Source organism: Pseudophryne corroboree, chromosome 4 (genome assembly GCF_028390025.1).
Source record: "Pseudophryne corroboree isolate aPseCor3 chromosome 4, aPseCor3.hap2, whole genome shotgun sequence".
Taxonomy (NCBI): domain Eukaryota; kingdom Metazoa; phylum Chordata; class Amphibia; order Anura; family Myobatrachidae; genus Pseudophryne; species Pseudophryne corroboree.
In genome coordinates this window covers 324,592,025-324,615,754 of record NC_086447.1, presented here as the reverse complement: position 1 = coordinate 324,615,754, position 23,730 = coordinate 324,592,025, and the positions used below count along the sequence as shown (strand labels likewise).

Here is a 23,730-nt window from a genome sequence, read left to right as displayed (position 1 = left end):
TCGGACTAGTTCCAAATAAATGTATATTGTTGTGTAAAAAGTATTACACTATCGGTCCTTTTTTCTACTTTTATTTTGACCATGTGAGTAACAACAAGGAGGAACACTAACAGAACATCACTGATGACGTCGCTCAGATTGTGACCCTATGCTATTTTAAAGGTGGTTGGAATTCCACCATATACGGTATAGTTCCACTTTACAGGGTGAGACTAAGGGTGATGGTCATATCATATATTTAATACTACACTAGGAGGCACCTATTCTCACTTTTTATTTTCCAGACTTACAACTGGTTGGCTTGAACAGCTAACCACTGGAGAAAAGGGCTGCCACCCCACGAAATAGAATATTGGGGGAGTGTACTCTAGACACTGGAAATTTATCACTGCGGAAAGGATAGGTCGTTATAAGAAGGACTCAGCGCCATTTACCACCACTACTAGCAAAAATATATATATATATGGACAAATAATCCCGGCACTCTTCTGTAGAGATGATGTCACTGCGGTGCCCTCCCAGAGGAATTACCTCATGTACTTGTAGAAGAAATAAAGGTGGCACTCACGCAGATTTTTGCTAAGGTAAAACGGTCAGTTTTAATTTACCGACATGTTTCGGGGACTCGCCCCGTCCTCAGGGCCCTGAGGACGGGGCGAGTCCCCGAAACATGTCGGTAAATTAAAACTGACCGTTTTACCTTTGCAAAAATCTGCGTGAGTGCCACCTTTATTTCTTCTACATATATATATATATATATATATATATATATATATATATGTGTGTGTATGTTGGAAGGGGCATCATAGCATGGACTTTCTCTGGGATCAATCTTGTCATGCCCCTTCCCTATGAGGCATGCACCTTATTTTCCTATTGAAAAAATGGGGAGGGGTGTGCGCCAGTTCTCTCTCTGGCACAGGGCACCAAAACTCTAGTTACTTCTCTGGATTACAGCAATACATAAACCAGTTTCAGAATAGGAAAAACGATTTGGAGTTTATAGTGCTACTTTCACAGCACACCAACGTAGATGCAATTGGCTGAATTACCTAACAGCTCCAAACTGGATATTTGTAATTTTTGAAATGGAAAACCGTAAAATCTAAGCAAGCACGTTTCCTCCCTGTTTTTAAAAAAAAAATAGTATACTTTAAATTGTAACATTTGTATTTTCCTGTTCATCATAAAGAAGTTACAAAACTTGGTGCATCGTGTCAAGGTTACTGGACTAACCCAAAATCAAATAAGAGATTTCTGCACTTTAGGTTTCAGCCTGACTATGCAACATAGTGTTGGACATTTGCCTAATCATTGACTCTCTTGTTTGCTGACCGTTACAAAGGGTAACAGGTGATATGCGTACCACTTCAAATGCTTACAATGTATATAAGCAAGTTGTAAATATGACTTCTATGCTGTGAGCTGTGACAATTGATCTGTAACCAACTGAGTCTCATTCGTTCTCATTCTGAGAAGAATGAAGGGCGTTATAGTACTCATGTTATGTGCCCAGCTGTTCTGTGCTAAAGCAGGGCGAGTAAAGGGTGCAAAAGAACCAACATTAACTACAGTTTCTTGCAGTGACCCTGGAGTAGAAGGTGCTGCAGATTTGTCTCTACGCCAGCTTAGTGCCAACCGTAAAGAGGGGTTTGTGCTTGGGCTCAGGAGGATTACCAATGTGCAAGAACAATTTGATGTAAGTATGACATAAGCAACATGAATGTACTGTAAGCTCAGGTGCTCCTACTGTATACTTATTGTGATTATGTTGTGGTCTTCCAACTATCTTATGCGTCCATCATACTTTGTCTGGATAGGTCAGTCTACTGAGCTTAGGTTAGCTGTAACATATTAGGTGATTTACGGCAAATTAAGTATTTTACTTACACTTACTGTCTTGTATCATGGGTGTAACCATGAATAAGTGGGTGTAGCAGCTGCTATGGTACTGGCGGGTACACTTGCATATATCCCACCATGATCCTTTCCAGGAGGGACAAAATGCTCTGCTCCTGGATTTTCCTCTTAATTTATGATTGCCGGCACCTGTTTTGAACAGGTTAATAGATAAGAAAGGTGTTTCAGCACAGGTGATGGCAATCATAAATTAAGAGGGAAGTCCAGGAGCAGAGCATTGTGCCCCTCCTGGAGAGGGTGATGTTGGGAGGTATGCACATGTATAACTTATTCTGGCAAATTGGTGCCGCCTTCCAATTTGCTGGTTTGAGTCATAATTAATCTCACCCAGTGAGGCTGATTCTGCTTTGGAAATAAAGAAAGAGCGAGTAACTTTGCACTTTGGTAAAACCATGGGGTAAATTTACTAAGGTGGGAGATTTTTAGAACTGGTGATGTTGCTCATGGCAACCAATCAGATTCCACTTACCATTTATGTAGCTGCTTCTAGCAGATAATAGATATAATCTGATTGGTTGCTATGGGCAACATCACCAGTTCTAAAAATCTCCCACCTTAGTAAATTTACCCCCATGTTGCACTGCAGGTGGGGCAGATGTAGTGAGCAGAGGGCCTAATTCAGACCTGTTCGCTCGCTAGGAATTTTTGCAGTCCTGTGTTCGCACAGCTGCCGCCCATAGGGGAGTGTATGTTCGCTTTGCAAGTGTGCGAACGCATGTGTAGCAGAGCTGTACAAACAGATCTTGTGCAGTCTCTGAGCAGCCCAGGACTTACTCAGCCGCTGCGATCACTTCAGCCTGAAACTGACATCAGGAACCCACCCTGCAAACACTTGGACACGCCTGCGTTTTTCCAAACACTCCCAGAAAAAAGTCAATTACCACCCACAAACACCTTCTTCCTGTCAATCTCCTTGCGAACGCCCATGCAAATAGATCCTTCGCACAAAGCCATTACTGAGTGACGATCCGCTTTGTACCTGTGTGATGTGCCTGTGCATTGCAGTGCATACGCATGTGCAGTTTACACCTGATTGCCCGCTGTACGAAAACGCAGCCTAGCAATCAGGTCTGAATTAGCCCCAGAGAGTTTTAGATTTGGGTGGGGTGTGTCCAAACTATAATCTAAACTGCAGTGTAAAAATAAAGCTGTCCTGCATATGTGGGCTATATGCAGAAGCAGCCAGTAATCACCTGCATGCAAAACTAATAAATGCATCTGCATTGCAACATGGTTTGTCTAGACACAAAGGAGCAGTACTGTAACAGGGCGCCAACGCACCCTCCCTGTGCTTTACCTGCCCCCTGGACTGCACTGACTCCATCATTACTAATTGACCCAGGGGGTGGGCAGGTAGATCTATAAGCTCGACTAACTAGCTGCTGCTCAGAGCATCTTACAGACGTTCCAAGCAGCAGTACTACTCCCACAACACTAAGGGAAAAGACACAGCTTCTCTCCCCACACAGTGTCGGAGCAGTGAGCCAGAGAAGGGGGTGGCATGCAGCCGTGGCCAGGTACAGCTAAACCCGCCCTTAGACTGACCCGCCCAGTGTGGCTGCACTGCCCACACAGCTCTCCTTATGGCACTGGTAAGGAATAATTAAGACTGCCTCCAACATGTGATACTTTTGGTACTCTTGTGTTTGAACTTATTTATAATAATGTTATAAAACGGCAACAGGGCTAATTCAGATCCCAAAGGATCTGCGTCTTGATGCTTAAAGTACAGATGTTTCGCACTTTGCACATGTGCAGGACCCATTCTGTCTGTGCGTGTTGCCACCATTTAGAGGGAGGGAAGAGGCCAGGGATCTCCATCGTTGCCTGGAGATATCCTGGCCTCTGCGACATGCAGCTTGTGCATCACCATGTATGTCACAAGCCGCCCAGTGGTTTTGCAGTTATCCAAAGTGGACACAGATCAGATCACTACTGCAGCAGGAGGGACCTTCTTGTAATAGGTGCTTCCTGCTGCGTTTGCATACAGAGCTGTCGCTGCTGCAGTGTTAGCCACTCCAACCACATCTGAATAAGCCCCAAAGTGCATCTCCCAAATATATTTTTTCAAGGAAGTGCAAATGAATGGGGCGAATTGCCAGTTGAGAACCTTGCATGGGGATGTGGGGATGAGATTAGGCTTTATCCATTGTTTAATTTTTTGGGGTAATTGCCTATTTTTGGAACCTTTTCCCTGGGAGATCATGAAGGTAAAGTCCAAGTGGCAAGTTTAACGCCATGGTTGTGCAATCTGCATCAGACAGTGGGGTAATTCAGATCAGGGACACTGATTCAGGTGTAGTTGGAGTAGAATTGAATACAGCAAAGTACTGATTATTAGTACTTTGAGCATTTGCAGGATCAATTCTGTGCATGCACGAATGGGTCCTGTGTTGATGGAAGGAAGGCGGCATCAGACTGTCAGTGATTGACAGTCTGATGCTGCTTGGGGGTGTGGAGGGGACTGCGACCAGTGTTAGTTTCTCCAAAACGTAAGTGTGTCACGGCTGTTGCAGGAAAGAGAAGAAGACAGGATCTTCATCAGAGAGCTGAGAATTCCTGGCCTCTAGGTAGCAGCTGCGGTGACCAGCTTGCACAACACCATGGGTCACATAACCAGTCAAAGGTGATGGATATGATTTCGATACTGTATCCTAGGACGCAGTCCAGATCATTAATGCATGGTGCCTAATGCTGCATGGTTATGGATCAATGGATCTACAGTAAAATGTTTGATAGTCATTAGGCCGACACCAATTGGTCAACATGCACATGGTCAACAGTAACAAATGTTGTCATGTAAAAGGTAGACATGACAATGTTTGACACACAAATGATTGACACCCTATTTTTGGGGTGGTACATTGTGACTCTGTTCTTATCTGTGACCACCATTTTAGAAACGCATCCCCTGTGGCCTCGCTGTGTTCGCCATGCTTTGGGCATGGTGTCTGCTTTGCTTACCACAAGGTTACTAAAGGTTATGATTTGTGACACGGATAGTCAATGAAACAAAAGTTGAAAAAAACATGAAACGCCCCAAAAAACATGTCGCCCGTTGTCATGACAACCATTTGAACCTGTTGACCTTAAGCACTGTCTACCTTTTACCTGCTGACCTTTTGACTATGTCAAACATTTGCACCTGTCGACCTAATATATGTCGACCATATGGTGTTGACTATTGACTGTCTATCTAGACATTGTCGACCTATTGTCCAGCTACCCTGCTGCATTACCATATTAGAGCTGTCGCTGCTGCTTCCATGTACAGTAAGCAGAAGTGATAGCTACTCCAACCACATCTGAATGAGGGCCAGTGGGAGGTTATGATGACACAGGCAAGAATGGCTTATTGATGCCAGCATTTCTATGTGCCTGTGGCTTTCCTAGTGCAGACCAGTTATGGGAATGCAAAGCACCTAACATTTTAGTGTGTTCAAAATGAAACTCAATCAAACAGGAATTCTTTCTGTAGTACTGAGCGTATTGTATGTAGCAGGAAGCACGGTGATGTTAAAGTGACTATGATTTTATTTTGTAGGAGGAAAATGGATCTGTGTTTTACATAACACTGGATGTGGTAGAAACCCAGTGCCATGTTCTGAGCCGAAAACTGTGGAAAGATTGTGAAGCCAAACCCCATCATGAAGCTGTAAGTGTACAAGAACATAATAGAATAGATCATTTTGCTGGGATGGATATGTTTTACCGGCAGATGGGATGCTGGCTCAGGACCGCCTCCAGGCACGTTCCAATAGAGCGGCCAAAACAGGGTACCACACTTTATGGGTTCCGCTAGCTCTTACCGCTATATTGGAGCCAGGTCCCTACAGAAGCAGCATCCATCCCACGGCCCGCCTCCTGGTCTCATAGCAGTGGCTGTTTGACGACGAGGGGGAGTACTGTGGGCAGGCCAAAGCTAAACTATGTGCGCCCTGTGCGAAACGGGCATCTGATGTCAGACACTGGCACCGCACAGCGCGCACATAGTTTATCCTTGGTCCGCCCACAGCACTCCCTCTTGTTGACACTCAGCCACTGCTAGGAGGCGGGTCGCAGGATGGACGCTGCTGCTGTCCCTTCCCGCACACACCAGAGCAGACCAGTTCTTCCTCTGCTGGCTACTGCGAGGGTGCGGTGCATCTAGAAGCAATTGGATCCTCCTGAGCACGCACTCGAAGTAAGCCCTGCCTGAAGGGTCGTTTATTTTTCTCATATGGTGCACTCTTCTAGCGGATAATGTGTATCTGGCACTGTGGGGGCATATAATGTGTATCTGGCACTGTGGGGGCATATAATGTGTATCTGGCACTGTGGGGCATATAATGTGCATCTGGCACTGTGGGGGCATATAGTGTGCATCTGACACTGTGGGGGCATATCATGTGTATCTGGCACTGTGGTGGCATATAATGTGTATCTGGCACTGTGGTGACATATAATGTGTATCTGGCACTGTGGGGGCATATCATGTGTATCTGACACTGCTGTGGGCATATCATGTGTATCTGGCACTGCTCGGGGCATATCATGTGTATCTGGCACTGTGAGGCATATAATATGTATCTGGCACTGCACTACTGGGGGCATATGTCTATCTGGCACTGCACTACTGGGAACATATAATGTGTATCTGGCACTGTGGGGGCATATAATGTGTATCTGGCACTGTGGGGGCATATAATGTGTATCTGGCACTGCACTGCTGGGGGCATATGTGTATCTGGCACTGCTGGGGGCATATAATGTGTAGTTGGCACTACTGGAGGGAAAGCTGTCTTAATAACAGTGTAGGACCGTGGGAAAAGCAATGCACTGGGCCCTTACCCATCCTCCAGCGGTAGGGGTGGGGGTAGTATCAGCAGCAGCTTTGATGCCCCACGGGTGGTAGCGGGTGTTCTATCTTCCACTCAGAGTGTAGGACCTGGAGCAGTAATTTCTGCTAATTACTCCTTTACAGCATAGATGGTGGGAGATGGGGTGGGAGGGAGAACATTAAACTGTAGAAGGGGGCATTGGGCTGAATGAAAGGGGTACATGACTTCCAGGGTGGTATGGGGTGTTTAATATGCAGGGGAGGGGTGGATAGTGGAGTGGGCTTAATATTAATCATTTTCTGGTGGGAGCGCAGCTTGCTTGACTGCAGATTTCTCCAGTTCCTGAAAATAGATTTATTAGCTTTGAATGGGATAAAAAAAAAACTAGAGAATCCCACCTTTCAGGGGGTACTGGGGACTTATGGATCAGAGTTCAGGAGTCCTAGCGATCCACCAACAAATATATAAAACTACATACCAGGCATTTGGAGCTGGAGCAGGGACCAGCTGCTGGAAGGCTGATATCTCTGGTTCTGGGCATAGTATAAACAAGCTGCCAGTGCCCACTGAAAGGGGATAGTCCCAGTTCTTAGACTATACCCTTAGAAATACTCTAAGTCAGACAGAACCCAAGATATATGTCTGGGAAGAGCAATTGGCAGGCTCGGATGGGGACCACTGCTTTGAAGTGGGATATCTCCGGTTGCCCAGGGCCGATTTAAAAAAATCTGGTACCCCTCAGCTATCTGAACCCAGGTATAGAATAAGAAAGAACTGTATGACGATATTGGTTGGACTCAAGTCTTTCTAAATCCATCATCAAGGATTGAGATTGCATATATGAATATTGATGCCTGACCCCAGTGGTGCGCACAGTTTCTAAATTTATGTTGAATTTCTTGGACTCTTTGAGGGTGTTGGTGACCACCCTAGTGATCATTGTATTGAAGCACAAGGTTTCCCATTTTTGTTTTTTGTTCACTTTAATATTGCTATAGTACCATCTATTCTTTATATACTGTATAATACTGTATATGCGGTCTGGTGGGGATATTTAATTGGGGTTGGGTACGCGATGCCGCTGGTCAGAATACAAACAGCAGCATGCCGACCATTATAATGCCAACATCTTGAATTCAATTAATTAACCTTACCCTTTACCATAACCCTCCCTCTCAGCAGCCTAACCCTCCCCGGCATGCTAAAATTCAGGATGTCAACTGTCAGGATGCCGGCGTTATATATTTGTATGCTCCTTATTGTGTTCCATGCCTCCATCTGTAAATTCATTACTAACCCGCATACACACTTCAGTTTTTTGCTAGATGAATTCAGTGGCGCCCTCCAGTGGCCGGCGCCCTGAGGCAGCCACCTAAAACTGCCTAATGGTAGAGCCGGTCCTGCCTGAACAACCCCCTTAGACATTAAGATCCATTGGGACAGGGACTAATAAGAATGACATATGTTCTTTGTCAAGTGCTGTGTAAGTTGGCGGTGTTAATCTACATACATTTTGCTCAGTCTTTTAGTTATAGGAGAGAGGCCCTAATCAGTTAGTTCAGCTAGCAACCATAAACATTAATCAAGTTGATATAACTGTATACTAATATTCCTAAAACACAGTGGCTTATCTATAATGGGTGCAGAGTATGCGACCCGTACCTCACACCCAATGACTAAACTTAGACTTTTGTCCAACACTGAAGAAATCACCTCAAAATGGCACTGTCACAATTTTCCCAGTGATATGACGAGATGCATCATACAGTGCCAGAGCCTTCTCAGTGCATGTGACCAGCGGTGGCTCTTACCTGTGGAGGAGAGGGGCTGCTGCTGGCCATGCTGCCTGGTCCGGAGGAGGAGTAGAGGAGCGAGAGCTCCTGCACCCGACCAGGTCCCAACACCTGCACAGTGGAGCAGACAGATGTCAGGACTGGTGCATGTGCACAAGCAGCGGCTTGAATATGCATGCTCAAACCCCCAGTTTCTACGGACTGCATCAGCTGTAGTCCATAAAAGCCGGCTAGGGCTGACGATCAGGCAGGAAGGGGCTTCCTATTGGAAGCATGCTCTCTGCTAATTGCAGTCCGGTCTGGCAGTCCCAGAGGGAGGAAACACCTCCCAATAGGAAGTCACTGGCAGTCAGTGTAGCCAGTGCAGTCACGGACTGCAACTAGCTTACTGCAGTGGTGGATTTCAGGGGGGGAGCTGCAGTGTGAGGTGGCAGGCCCACACACGGTACCTCTCCTCTGATAAAATGGTGCTGCTTAAACATTGGTGTAAATGTAGTGTAAAATTCATTAAAAGTTTTTCTTCACTTACATTTAACACAATGTCCCATTTATTTCTTATCTTATATTTCTATATTTCTATGGAACTTACATATTAAGTGTCATTTATAGAGAATCTTTACTAATGATCTCTACCCCAATTGAAGCTACATTTTCCCATCTGTATACACACTATGGTTAATTTTGTAAGAAGTTAATCAATCTATGGGGATAAACCAGTGCACCTGGCTGGAACCCATGTAAGCACAGAGGAAATGCACAACACGGGGTAAAGCTAAGTACACACTATACAATTATTGGGCCGATTTGCCAATAATTGAGACATCGGCCTGATTTATCACATCTTGTATACAAGCGATCGTTACGGCGTTTCATAGATAATTCTGAAAAATCTTGCTCACACACACGAGCGATCGATTTTGCGATCTATTGTCCCACACCACAAATCTTGGCCACAATATCCCAATATCGAGCAGTGTGTCTCATTCTCAATAATCTGCCCATATTTCCTATGTTTTCCTGTCACTATGTCATCCTCCTTGTGGGCAGACATACGTAAATGCAGTGTTGATGTGGTAGAAAATTGCTAACTTTAAAAAAAATCTTTTAGTGTGTAGCTCAGATATTGGTGCCTACAATTTCACGAAAAATCATCCAAAAAAAATCTGACAGTGTGTACCTAGCTTTAGTTCCCTGGTTGGAATCGGCCTTAAGGCCCTGTCACTGTTTGGGCCAGATGCATCATTGCTTGAAAAGTGATAAAATGGAGAGTGAAAAAGTACCAGCCAATCAGCTCCTAACTGCCATTTTTCAAACACAGTTTATGACATGGTATTTAGGACCTGATTGGCTGGCGCTTTTGTTTTCTCCAATTTATCACTTTCCAAGCGATGATGCATCTAGCACTTTGGGGTCTATTCATGAAGCAGTGAAAACTGTGGAGAATTGAGCCAGTGGGGAAGAACCAATCAGCATCGAAGTAACATTTATAATATGCATACTATAAAATTATACAGAGCAGCTGACTGGTTGTCATGGGCAACTTCTCCACTGTCTCACTTCTCCACTCTTTTCACTGCTTCATGAATAGATCCCTTTGTCTTATAACTGTTTCCATTTTGCCATACTGTAATTTTGCCCTGTAACTACACCTCAGTCTTCTATATTTTTCTTTTTTTATGTTTTCTTCAACAAATAGGTGTTTTATTTCTAGTCTATAAAATTAACTTTTGTATGCCAAATATTAAATATTTGGGACAATATGTTCTCCTCAATCCTGTTTTTGCTTTCAATTAAAATAAACATTTTATAGTAATAAGTTGAGTTGGCTTGGATTTATGAGTCTACATTTTTCATTATAATTCATGTTCTGTTGTTAAAGGTTATTGGACAGTGCAAGCTGACATTCCAATTGAATAAACCCAAGCGAATTGCTCATCTCCACAATTATGACTGCGATTTGAGACCAGGTAATGATATGTCATGCTCACCTATTTGTTGTCCATGATAAAATGTATTTCACTGAAATATTTAGTGGTATCACTTATCTCTTTTCTGTATATATAGAGAAAACTTAATTTACATTTATTATATAGACTGTAGTTATCATCACAGAAGATTATTTTATATATGTGAAAATGTATTACTACCAGGGAATATTAATTATCCCTCTGTTTATGACTGGCCGCTAACAATGTTTTGTAGGTGGTGAGTCATGGAGTAGGAAATACAAATGATACAGTATCTGTCTCTATCCACAACTACATACATTTAACAGTGGGAACCAAACAGGTCAGATTATCCATAAGGCTGACTAGGCTGAAGCCTAGGGGCCCATCAATTTTTTTTGCCGAGGCACTGTTACCTGCGCCCTAGGGCTTCAGTGGTTAAAGGCACTTTGCATTGTGCACCGTAGCAATACGCATTCAGTTAGTTGAGGTATGTGTTGAGACTATGGGGGCAGATGGTAGAGACAGCGGACTAATAGCGCACTAGGCAAGTGCTGTTTCAAAAGACAAAAGAGGTCAGCAGACTTTATTTCAACCGTGTATCAGTGTCCGTGCGAATATTGATAGTGTAAATGATGGCAAAAGCTCTGCTTCCCAAACCTCAGCTGTAGTGGGGTGAAACATGGAAGTGCCGGAGGGGGAAAAAATACCTGAAAGCCTAAAGGCCGGGCCATGGGTTAATACGGTCCTGGAACCAAATCCTTCTCTGCTAAATGGCTGTATACATTTCTTCTTATCAGGGCCGGCTTTATTATTAGGCAGCTTTAGGCGGCTGCCTAGGGATGCCGACCACTGGAGGGCACCACTGAATTCATCCAGAAAAAAACTGAAGGATGTCTCTGTATGCGAGTCAGTAATGAACTTACAGATGGGGGTAGGGTTACCACCTCATCCCTTTAATTCTGGGCACATATTAATTACACAGGTTCTGTGGCTGATTAAAACCAGGTGAAATGGAGTCATGAAGTCAGCCAGCCACAGAACCTGTGTAATCAATATGTGTCCTGAATTAAAGGGATGAGGTGGTAACCCTAGATGGGGGATAGAACACAATAAGGAGCATACAAATATATGTATGTCTGTGTGTGTACAATTGAAGGGATGTAGTTGGCATCCCAGTGTTCAGAATGCTGACACTGGATTCCCGACAGCCGGCATCCTGAATGTTAGTATTCTCGGGAGATTTAGGCTGCGGGGACGGAGGGTTAGGGTAGGGGTAAGATTAATTTATTTCATTCAAAATGTCGGTATTATGTTGGTCAGATGCTGCTGGTGGTATTCTTACTGGTCTTGACATACTAGTATGTTTCCGCACCAATAGTTACCCAGAAAGATGTATATATGTAAATTTTAATAAAACCAACTCTGAATATTCAAAATGCTAGTTGACAATTATAATGGGTTGGCGGTGCACCAGGGTACAGTAGAAACTTACTGGTATTCACAATTTTGAGAACAAGAAAGAAAGACCCTGTGTTGGCGCACTCATTAGTTGAAAAGACACTATTATAAAATTTCTAAGGCCAAAATGGCCTAATATGCAGCAGGATAGGGTAATTCGGTATCCTGCTGCATATTAGGTCATTTTGGTCTTAGAAATTACTATAATTTCAGGCTCTGTTCTGCCAGAAAAAAATCTTTTCTTTAGGAATTATCATATTATAGGCTTTCTCTTGCCTTAGAAATTAAAATATCTTTATATACATAAAAAAAAGTTTTTTTTTTATATATATATATTCACTTATAAGGTATATGTTGGTAGAGTGGATAAGTTTTTTTGACAAAATAAATACATTTTAATGGTTTAATTAAAAGCTAAGTTTTATAATACTGTCTTTTCAACTAATGAGTGCGCCAACACAGGGTCTTTCTTTCTTGTCAAAATTAGGTATTCTTACTGGTGGCATCCAGTACTCAACCTCAATTATCCCCATCAAACCCTATATACGGTATTATACAGTATATAAAGAATAGATGGCACTCAAGGACTTTTAAAGTGAAAGTATATTGTGACAAAGTAACAAAATGTTGCAGGGGATTGCAGGTTATGGGGCGCTAGGCTGAAGCTTTGCCTAGGGTGCAGAGACCTTGCCCTGCTTCTTATTAGTTCCCTCACTGGGAAGACTTCCTGTGATGCACCTATCCTACTTTCCACCAGACTCCTCTAAACTCCACTAATTTAACATTCCCTAAAAACTTTTCTTAGTTTCAATGAAACAACCATATATGATCGCAATTTTTTTTTTGTTATGACTGGATATCTGATCACTGTTTATCCTTAGTACCAAGTTACCGTAAGAGTACTGCATTTTATAAATGTCCAGTGTACAATGATAATTGTATTTATTTATCAATCACTCCAGCTGATCGAGGAGATTTTGGCTGTCCTGGTTGCCTTTTTTCCAAACCACTGAATGATTCTAACTTTCAGGAGGTTGCAAAGAAGAGTTTGGAGAAGTTTAACACAGAGAGTAACTATGACAAATATTTTGTAATTGGAAACATCACAAAAGGATCTACACAGGTAGAGATGAACTGAAAACTGTTATGATATCCTTTTTAATACAATATTTAATTGGCAATCTTTAAATTATTGAGATATTTAACAAAGGTAAAAAAAGAAATGGTTGAATAAAAGGGCTGTGGTATTGAAAGTCGACCACACTTAGGTCGACAGTGTCTAGGTCGACCACGATTGTTCGACAGTAACTATGTCGACAGGGTCTCTAGGTCGACATGGTCTAGGTCAACAGGTCAAATGGTCGACATGAGTTTTTTAATCTTCTTTGGTGTCATTTTCGCCGTACAGTGACCGGGAACCCCAATTAGTGCACCATGTCCCCTCACATGGCTCCTTTCGCTCGCCATGCTTCGGGCAAGGTTACCATTCCTAATTGTAGTCCTCTTGGATCGTAAAGTATGAAAAAGTTAAAAAAAAAATGAAACAGTAATGTCGACCTTTTGACCTGTCAACCTAGAGACCCTGTCGTCCTAGAAATCCTGTCAACCTAATACTTTCGACCAATAGTGGTCGACCTAGACACTGTCGACCTATGTCTTGTCGACCCAGAGACTGGATGCCGAATAAATGATACATTTGTCTTGTGAAAGAAAAAAGTACATTAGATAAATCATTTATTTCTTTTAATAAAGGTGTCATATATTGAATTATGTATAAAATGAAAAGAAATAAAATTATGTAATGTTTCATTCTCCAGCCTAAAAGAGACAATCTGTTCTGATTAGTTATTCATATATCGGACCCTTTTAAATCATACATGTCTCAGATCTGCTAGGAGAAGGTTCTCACTGAGGGGCATATTTACTAAGGCATGAACTTTTTTAGAAGTGGAGATCTTGTTCATAACAACCAATCAGTTTCTAGCTATTATCTTCTAGAAGCAGCTAGATAAATGTTAAGTGGAATCTGATTGGTTGCTATGGGACAGTGGGTAACATCTCCACTTCTAAAAAAAACCCTCACATCTTAGTAAATATACCCCTCAGAGTCCTATAAATGTTTTCCTCTACTGGATTACTTTTGAATTATCTGTGCATTACTACAAGACAGTAGACAAGACAATACACAATGGTGCCAGCATGCTCAGGTAGGTAACTGCTGTTACAGCTCGCTGTGATTCTTCGTTCCACAAAACTATTTAATGTTTTCAAACTTTAACACATGATGCCAGGGGATCAGTATGAAATCCCGGCAGTCGGAATCCCGACACCACACAATCCCGACAGGGGGCGAGCGCAACGCAGCCCTTTGCAGGCTCGCTGCGCCCGCCACGCTGCGGGCACGGTGCCTAGCTACGCTCGGCACACATTTATTCTCCCTCTATGGGTGTCGTGGACACCTGCAGAGGGAGAATATGTCGGAATTCCGACCGCCGGGATTCCATCCGGCGGGATCTTGACGCATCCCGATGCCAGAACCCACAGCCTCGGGAGTCTGGGATGTGCCCCAGTGCTATTTAGTACAAGGTTGTGAAGCTGCATCAAAGCTGTGGGTTAGACAGTAGAGCAATGTACACGTGCTTGGGATAGGCATATGAATATCCTTACATACAACTAAGGTTCAAAAAGGGTTGAGTTTACGTAAAGGAGAAAAAAGTGGCAGACTAGATGGGCCAAGTGGTTCTTATTTGCAATCAAATTCCGTGTTTCTATGTAACCTGTCCTTTTAAAGCACTATTTATTTAAATGTTGTTTTTTCACATTGGTTGTCATATAGAGCTGACACAAAATTTTGCCATCTCAAATGTTTAGATATAAACCTGTTGATAGATGTCTTTGTTACCCACCCCTGACACACATGCCCTTGTTATTGGAACAGGCTTATTAAAGTGCCCCAGAATGTCAAATAATGCAGAGTACAGTACTTCCATTATAGCAGCACTACTTATTCAGTATAACTTTTTTTCTGTTTTTGTGGAAATTGTTTCAAAGGTGGTTGCAGGACAAGCCTACCATGTGGAGTTCACAATTCATGAATCTACCTGTAATAAGACTGAAAACAAGTCCCAGTGTACACTCTTGGACTGTGAATTTGCAGTAAGTACATATTTATAAGCCTCCTACCTAGGCGGGTTGGGAATGTTAGCTATGTTGGGTATACACTTGCATGATACATTGATTGTTCGAGCGATGAACAATAGATATTGGCAGTGGATCAGTAGGTGTGTACACCCAATATTTCTGTGAGGACGTCATTCACAGACATACAGTAGCAGATCAGCCCAGCTGCACAGCAAATATATCTGAAAGATAAGTCAGTGCATCTGCATATATGTACAAGTGACCCAATGGCCACTTGTATACTGTTTGCATGAACCGCCCTGTGACACCACAAAAGGGAGGACAAATTGAAATGCTTGCCAAGTTGTGATGTCTGGCCTGATATATCGAGCTGCTTATTTGTAAATGTGTATAGTTTACCTAATCGCCCTCTCTGTTGGCACAACGGCCAGTTGACAGCTTTGTCTTTTAAATGTGTACCTAGCATTAGACAGGCAAAATGTAGACATTCAAAATATAGACACCATAATGTCGACATGTACAATATTTAGATAAACAAAATGTTGACATGGACAATATGTCGACAGTCAAAATGTTGACAGGGACATAATATAGACGGTGACATAATGTAGATAATTAATATATAGACAGTTTGAAATGTTGACAGGATCTTAATGTTAAAATGTAGTTAAAATGTAGACATTTAAAAACAGCAAAATGTTAACAGGGTCAAAACATCTACAATAATAATAATAAAATAACATAGGGGGTAATTCAGACCTGATCGCTCGCTAGCTCTTTTTTGCAGTCCTGCGATCAGATAGTCGCCGCCCACCGGGGAGTGTATTTTAGCTGTGCAAGTGTGCGATCGCATGCGGTACAAAAAATCTTTCTGCAGTTTCTGAGTTGTCAGACTAACTCAGCCGCTGCGATCACTTCAGCCTGTCCGGGGCCGTAATTGACGTCAGGCACCCGCCCTGCAAACGTTTGGACACGCCTGCATTTTTCCAACCACTCCCATGATAACGGTCAGTTGCCACCCACAAATGCCTTCTTCCTGTCAATCTCCTTGCGATCGGCTGTGCGAACGGAGTCTTCGCAAAACCCATCGCACAGCAATGATCCGCTTTGCACCCGTGCGACGCGCCTGCGCATTGCGGTGCATACGCATGCCCAGTTCTGACCTGATCGCAGCGCTGCAAAAAACACTAGTGAGCGATGAGGTCTGAATGACCCCCATAATCGCTGTTAATAGCTGTCAGTTGCTAAAAGCTGGTGGGTGGCTCAGACGCTGTTAAAAGCATCTCAGTTGTTTGTGAAAGCCCCACGCTTAGAAACTGCTAGGAGCAGCAAAATTGTCACATTTTTAAATAAAAAGCATGGGGCTCCCCATAAACCTAAAACCAGCCCTGAACCTTTGAGACTGAGCTGGCAATGGAAAATCAGGGGAAAAATGGTTGTGAAGCTTTCCTTTTTTTCCAATAACCAGCACCAGGTTGAAACAGCCAGGGGGATAACTTTATAGCAGGAAGATGCACAGTATGGACTTCTCCTGCCATAATGTTATCTGATTAGCCTAGGGCTGGAATCCCTCAAAGTCAGGACCCCAAAAATTGATGGACAACCAGCTCTCGGCTGAAAGCCCAGGGCTATAACCTGCACCACTGGAAGGCAGGTGCAGGGTTAATATTAACTAAATAGTTAATATTATTCTTTACAGGCTGTTGCCAACGGGATGCAGTCAAAATGGCGGTTGTCAGGATCCTGGCGGCCAGAATACAGACATCCGACCCTAATTCCCACTTGGTTGGTGGGTCCACGTCACCAACCGAGCGGGAATAGAACCTGTGGTGAGCAAAGCTCGCAACCAGGTTCGATACATGGCGAGCTCGGCGAGCCTGCGAGGGGACTCGCTGCGGGTATTCCGGAAGATGGGATGCCGCTATCAGGATACTGACAGCTGGTACCCCGTCAGCCGGTATTACATAGCAGATCCATTGCCAACAACTTTTAGTTCACCACCAATAGATACTTTCTCTCAATATACTATTTCAGTGTGGCATGCACCTGATCTACTGGATAGCAGGACAGATGAGGACTTCTAGTAAGGCAGTCGTGTACACTCTAACTGTATGAAGAGCTGTATAGATGCATACAGCAATGCATGTGGTTGGAAATACTCTTTTACACCCATTCTACTTCCCCAGTCTCTATTTGTATTTCCATATTAGAACATATGATATTTAGCTTTTAGTTAGGACTCTTACTAAGCTATGCATTGTTTTATAGACAAAAATGGATGCAAAATAAGTTGATATAAAGGGCTGGCAATATTATTATTATTAGTCATATAAATGCATGTTAATGAAATTGTATTTCCCCCAGCACACAGGCTACTGCAAGACCAAGGCTGTAGCACACTGGAGCACACCTGATGAGAAGAAAGTGCAAAGTGTCTCCTGCGATATATTTGAACCAGAGGTATGAAATGAGAGTGTATTACTGTAGAACTAACGCACTGTATACCAGATAAATATCATGTATTTTACCAATTCTGCAAGGATGGACTAGCCATGAGTTTAGAGATCTACCTGTTCCAGGGGGATGGAAATGTCTTTGGACTATGATAGTATTGTAGGAAGGCTTCGATCTGTTTTGGCCAGACAGAAGTAATTGATAGATAATGCTAGAAAAGTGTTACAGTACATGTATGATTGCATTGCATCAATGACTTATGACCGCAGTAAAGTCTATGGGAGTAAACAATAACTGCAGAACAAGAGAGCAGTGAGGTGTATTAGACATAAAACCATTACAAACAAAACATGATAAAGAATAAAAAGGTCAATAGACTTATCCCATGTACAAGCTAAGCCCCTTAAAGCACAGAATGTAGATCCAGTCTCTATGGGGTGGAGTTTTGTGCGGCTGAATGGTGACACACAATGGGTAAATTTAGTGATTTATCTGAGTTGTAAAAAGGAATGATTATCACAAGGGGGGCAGTACTTCTGTAACAGTTCAGTTTGTGAACTGTTCGCTGTGGTGAAGGTGTAACGTGACTGAACAAATGGCACCTTTGCTTGGCACCATGTGCCATAGATGTGAGAGGTGCTGCTTGGCACCATGTGCCATAGATGTGAGAGGTGCTGCTTGGCACCATGTGCCATAGATGTGAGAGGTGCTGCTTGGCACCATGTGCCATAGATGTGAGAGGTGAATGTCAGCTATGAAGGAACGTGAGGGCCGACCAACACACTACAGTGGAACAGCTCACCATCAAAATGCACCTGGGGGCTACCAGACGTGTGACTAAAATAACAGTTCATCCTGTCTAGCTGCTGTCCGTGCTGCACACGGCTGTTACTCTGGCTATTAGCTGGTGGTCATAATAATGTGACTCGACTGAATATAATAAAGTTTGACAGTGGTAAATAGAAATATTATTTACATAGCATCACATCTCCCAAAATGATTTAAATACCAGGTCTCCATTAGACTTCAGTGACTATATTGATAACATCACTTTGTATGTTTAGGCTGCTATAAAGGAAGAGCAGAACCATAAGGATGGCCATGCTGCTGATAAACCTGATAGTGACAAAAAAGATCACCATGGAAAGAAAGGTGACCGAGGAAAAGGGAAGAAACATGGGCACAAAAAGGGCCATGGACATGAACACAAGCATGATCACAAACAAGGCCAAAAACATGACCATGATCACAGTGAAAGCCAGGAGCACGAGCATGACCATGAGCATTTACACAACTATGAACATCATCACTCCCCTCCCCAAAAGGCACACGGTCCTTCATCAGATATTCCCAAAACTGTTGGAACTATTACCTACCTCGTTTCTGATGTAGCACCGTCAGCGGTTCCTAAAGGACAAGATAACAAGAGAAAAGGATCAAAACCAGACAAAAAGGGAAAACCTTCTAAATCCTTTATTCTGCCTTTCCCTGACAATGCCTCAGCATCTGCCCAGTGCCCTGGTCTAGCCAAGAATTTTCCAGTTATAGAAGACCTTCCCATTTTAGAAATACCACAAGAGCCAACCCGAATCCCAAAGTAGGCATACAGTAGCTTCAAGTTCTGCTTGATAAAATAATATTTTTGTACACTCTAGAAACTGTAGTCAATATAAGTGTATTAAAAATGTGAATGTAATAATGTTTTTTGTCCACTATTAATAAAGAAAGAAAACACTTATTAAATTATTTGTATTGAATGATGCATTTTTGTGCAGTACAAGTTACATACAGGACTGCCATTATAAATTGTGGGTTCAGAACTGACAAAACGGGCAGTGCCATTTATGTCCCTTGGGCTGGGGTGCGAGTAGGGTGGGTAGTGTATATCTCTGGGTTCGGGGGGGTAAGACAAGTAGTATATGTCCCTGGGCCCTGGGGAGGGTGGGGGTGGTAGGGTGTATGTCAGGCATTCCCAACCACGGTCCTCAAGGCACACCAACAGTGCATGTTTTAGTGAAATCCAGGCTTCAGCACAGGTGACTTAATTATTAGCTCAGTTATTTTGATTTAACCATCTGTGCTGCAGCCTGGATATCACTAAAACCTGCACTGTTGGTGTGCCTTGAGGACCGCGGTTGGGAATGCCTGGTGTATGTTCTTGGGTTGGGGGGAGAGGGTACTGTGTCTAGGGGATCAGGAGTATGGTGGGGAGTGTATGTTCCTGGGACCAGGGCCAAGTTTACTTCCAATGGAAAAAAGGCACTGTCATGCAAAAACCATATTAGCACACTAGCTATTTGATGATGATGACGACGACGATGATAACACTTGCTTACTCAGGGCTCATAGGCAATTGGGGGATAATTCCAAGTTTATCGCAGCAGGAATTTTGTTAGCAGTTGGGCAAAACCATGTGCACTGCAGGGGAGGCAGATTTAACATGTGCAGAGAGAGTTAGATTTGGGTGTGGTGTGTTCAATCTGCAATCTAATTTGCAGTGTAAAAATAAAGCAGCCAGTATTTACCCTGCACAGAAATAAAATAACCCACCCAAATGTAACTCTCTGCAAATGTTATATCTGCCTCCCCTGCAGTGCACATGGTTTTGCCCAACTGCTAAAAAATTCCTGCTGCGATCTACTTGGAATTACCCCCTTGGTTCGTAGCTGTATTAAGTTATATGAGTGGCTGCAGGATCAGCATGTTGCTAAAAATAAGGGGGCAGCAGCGTGCCAATAGTCCGCTGCTACTCCCAACTAATGGCACCCAGAAGTGCCCGCTAGCCGAAGCATCTGACAGTTTATGGTTTCAGTTCTACAGTAGAATGCATATTCTGGAAGCGTGGCAGCTGGCCCAGCAGACCTATGAATCAGCACGGCAGGCAGGGTGAGCTGGCCCATCTGGCAGGCAGTATGAGGTGGCCTGGCAGAGGGGAGAATAGGGGTGTCCCCCTCTCTCCAGGCCTGAGAATCCAGTTCAGCTCCAGCAGTCCCCCCTGATGGTGACCCTGGTCATGTCACAGTGACAAGTGCAAAACATATAGAATAATAATTAAAGGACATTTAGATCCCAAATATGTCATCACTGACATCCAACTATAATGTGCTTAATATTACATAAGTTACAGTAAAAAAGACATGCCAGAGATTCATCAAGTAAACAGTATACTTTAAATATTGTAGTACTATTCAGAGACTTGGATAATCGGGATGTATTTATGTGACTGGCGGTCACATTACCTCCCCCTACATCCTGCCCCTTCAAAATCCTGACGGTCGGCATGCCGACCAACAGGGACTATTCCCACTCGTAGTGGGGCTTCTTGCACTTGCACCCCTCGCCGCATTCTGCGGCCGGGATCCCGACGTCAGGATCCTGACCGCCGGGATCCCGGCTGCCGGTAAAACACCAGGATAATCTTATAAGAAATTTACATCGATTGGAGGAACAAGCACACTTATACTGTCTGTATTTTGTGAAAGAGGCAAAAGAAAGAAAAACCCTTTGGGGGGCCCTCTTAATAATAAAATAAAAAAATAGCTAAAATATAACTTTTAATTATTCATTGAAAAATAAACAGCAGCAAGAAAGCAAAGTTAGAGAATCTAGTCCATTTACAGAAACCCTAGCTGATGGGTCTGAGTACAAGGCCCGAACTCCAATGAGAAAGCTACCTCCAATCCCAAAATGCTTAAGGGTCTCAAACATGGTATCCAGTCTGAAGATCGACACTTTCTAGGTCGACAATGTTTAGGTCGACCACTATAGGTCGACAAGGTTGGAAGGTCGACATGTGCTAGGTGGACAGGTCAAAAGGTCGACATGAGTTTTTCACATTTTTTTTTCTTTTTTTGAACTTTTTCATATTTAACGATCCACGCGGACTACGATTGGAACGGCAATCTGTGCCGAGCAAAGCGGTAGCAGAGCAAGGCACCTTGCCCGAAGCATGCGAGGGGACACGGTGCACTAATTGGGGTTCCCGGTCACTCTACGAAGAAAACGACACAACCCCCCCCCACACAAAAACTCATGTCGACCTTTTGACCTGTCGACCTAGAACATGTTGACCTAGAAACCCTGTCGACCTTCCAACCCTGTCGACCTAGTGACTGTCGACTTATAGTGGTCGACCTAAACATTGTCGACCTAGACACTGTTGATCTAATGATCCACACCCCTCAAACATAAAGGGCTAACTAATCCTATCAAATGCTTTCTCTGCGTTTAGAGAAAGCAAAAGAGCAGGAGTATCTAGTGAGTTTATAGAGTGAATTAGGTTACTGATATACCTTATATTGTCCCGTGTCTGTCTGCCTCACCTGGTTGTTATGTACAAGTTGAGGCAATACAGCATTTAAACGCAAGGCCAAGATTTTTGCATAAATCTTGATATCAATATTAAATAAAGATATAGGGGGTAATTCTGAGTTGATCGCAGCAGCAAATTTGTTAGCAGTTGGACAAAACCGTTTGCACTGCAGGTGTGGCAGATGATAAAGCTAAATATTTATCGTATATAAAACACTTTAAGAGGTCTAAGAACACTGTACGCTATCTACGTAAGAAGTACCGTAAGGGTACGCAAGTTGCGTAACGATCGTTCAACCGTAGTCGAGACGCTCAAGCGTCACGTTCGCTTGCGGCCCAGAGATCACAGGCAGGCACGCTAGTGGCTGCCGACTAACGTAATGATTCGCTATAGCGTAGCGGACGCTCGGGACCACGAGGAGATCACCAGCGGTGCAGACGCTTACAACGTTAAACCTTTATATCTATACCATTAACAGCGAAATATACAGTAAATCTTAGTGTGGTGTTAGAGTGTAAATGCAACCTGGTGTAACCTGATTAACTACAAAGCTGCTTGGGCGTCACCGACGCTCAGGGAATACTTAACACTATAAGAAATACACAGATACCTGGGCTTAGGGTCCAAAACCTATTATATGTATTATGACTATTATACTTGCAAAAGAATCGCAGAACAAATCATACACTACAATATAACATAGACTAACTAACCAGATAACTACAAAGGAAATACAATGCAATACAATACAATACAATCAAGGGAAAATAAGGGAGAAAGAGGGGAGAGAGAGATGGCTCACAATAACATCAAGACAATATGATTGCGGAGAAACACTTACGCACAAGGGGAAACGATCGCATGCGCCTCGATATCCAGCTCCCGATTATCAGCAATGAGAACCGTTGAAGAGAGTGTACTGGATACGGTCGGCCTGCCTATTTATGCCCCACACACAATACAATTCAATGGTCCCTACAATCTCATTGTTCATTGGACACATGAATTCGGCTTCGCATTATAACAAAAGGTCATAGGTTGATTCATACAGGTGGGCTGTGACTGTTTCCAACTGTCCAGGTGGGTGGGATACTGGGTTTCCCGCCGCATGACTAAGTAAGAACAAATAATAGTAAATGGACATAAACTTCTTATGTCCATAACTATTCGCACGAGCGATTAATCCGCTCCAAACCAACACCGGAATATTGCTATTTAAATACTCTTCCGATGGGTACCAAACACTACTGTATGACCCCTGTTAGACCCTTCGTACAATACAAAGAGGGATCTCTCTGTTCAGGAACTGTCACAACTGAGGGCCTGAGCTGACGGGAGGCAGCCTCAGTTGTAGGGGCTGAGATGTACCGGAACCTGGGAGGTTGTATCAGACCCCTGGACATGTAAGTAACATGAATAATAACTGCCCGAAGGCGTGACCACGACAACTTGGATAAAAGTCAATGATGTTTATTATGACAACTCCGCAACACAGCAGCAGTAAAAGAAAACGTAAAAGTCAGCAAAGAATAAATACAGTTCCTGGGTACTACAGGATGGCAGGAGCCACAGGGCACTGGTAGTGTGAGATAGTTCTTATGATCTTCTAGATGGAAAGTCCTTACCAGGCCCGACTGTAGCAATGGAGATAACCCAGGATTGTGCCAGCTGGTGTTCCAGGAAAAGCTGGGTTGCTGAAGATAAAACAGCTGCTGTGGATACTGGCTGGAACCAGACTGTTGTTAGCACGGAGTGGATACTGGCTGGAACCAGTTAAATAATAAATGAACTTGGGAGCGATGAAATATGAACTGAAATGTAGAACTTGAGAGCGGAGAAATAATAATACCGGTGGAGAGTGGTAAAGTGTAGAAAGGACACCG

General features: G+C 43.3%; 1 protein-coding gene across 1 annotated transcript; it reads left to right on the top strand.

Annotated features, from left to right (window-relative positions):
• The first annotated feature begins 1,385 nt into the window (after window positions 1–1,385).
• Window positions 1,386–19,281, top strand: LOC134911383 (fetuin-B-like). Its single transcript, XM_063919620.1, has 7 exons — window positions 1,386–1,699; window positions 5,465–5,575; window positions 10,413–10,500; window positions 12,903–13,063; window positions 14,992–15,096; window positions 17,446–17,541; window positions 18,600–19,281. Exons 1-7 carry the CDS (start codon window positions 1,481–1,483, stop codon window positions 19,134–19,136), a joined length of 1,317 nt encoding a protein of 438 aa, XP_063775690.1. The 5' UTR covers window positions 1,386–1,480; the 3' UTR covers window positions 19,137–19,281.
• Window positions 19,282–23,730: the final 4,449 nt, after the last annotated feature.

Bases quoted from the DNA above. Each gene is read 5' to 3' on its own strand.
- LOC134911383 (XM_063919620.1), top strand. From the start codon at position 1,481: ATGAAGGGCGTTATAGTACTCATGTTATGTGCCCAGCTGTTCTGTGCT. The intron at 5,576-10,412 runs GTAAGTGTACAA...CTGTTGTTAAAG, and splicing joins CCAAACCCCATCATGAAGCT to GTTATTGGACAGTGCAAGCT. The intron at 10,501-12,902 runs GTAATGATATGT...CAATCACTCCAG, and splicing joins TGACTGCGATTTGAGACCAG to CTGATCGAGGAGATTTTGGC.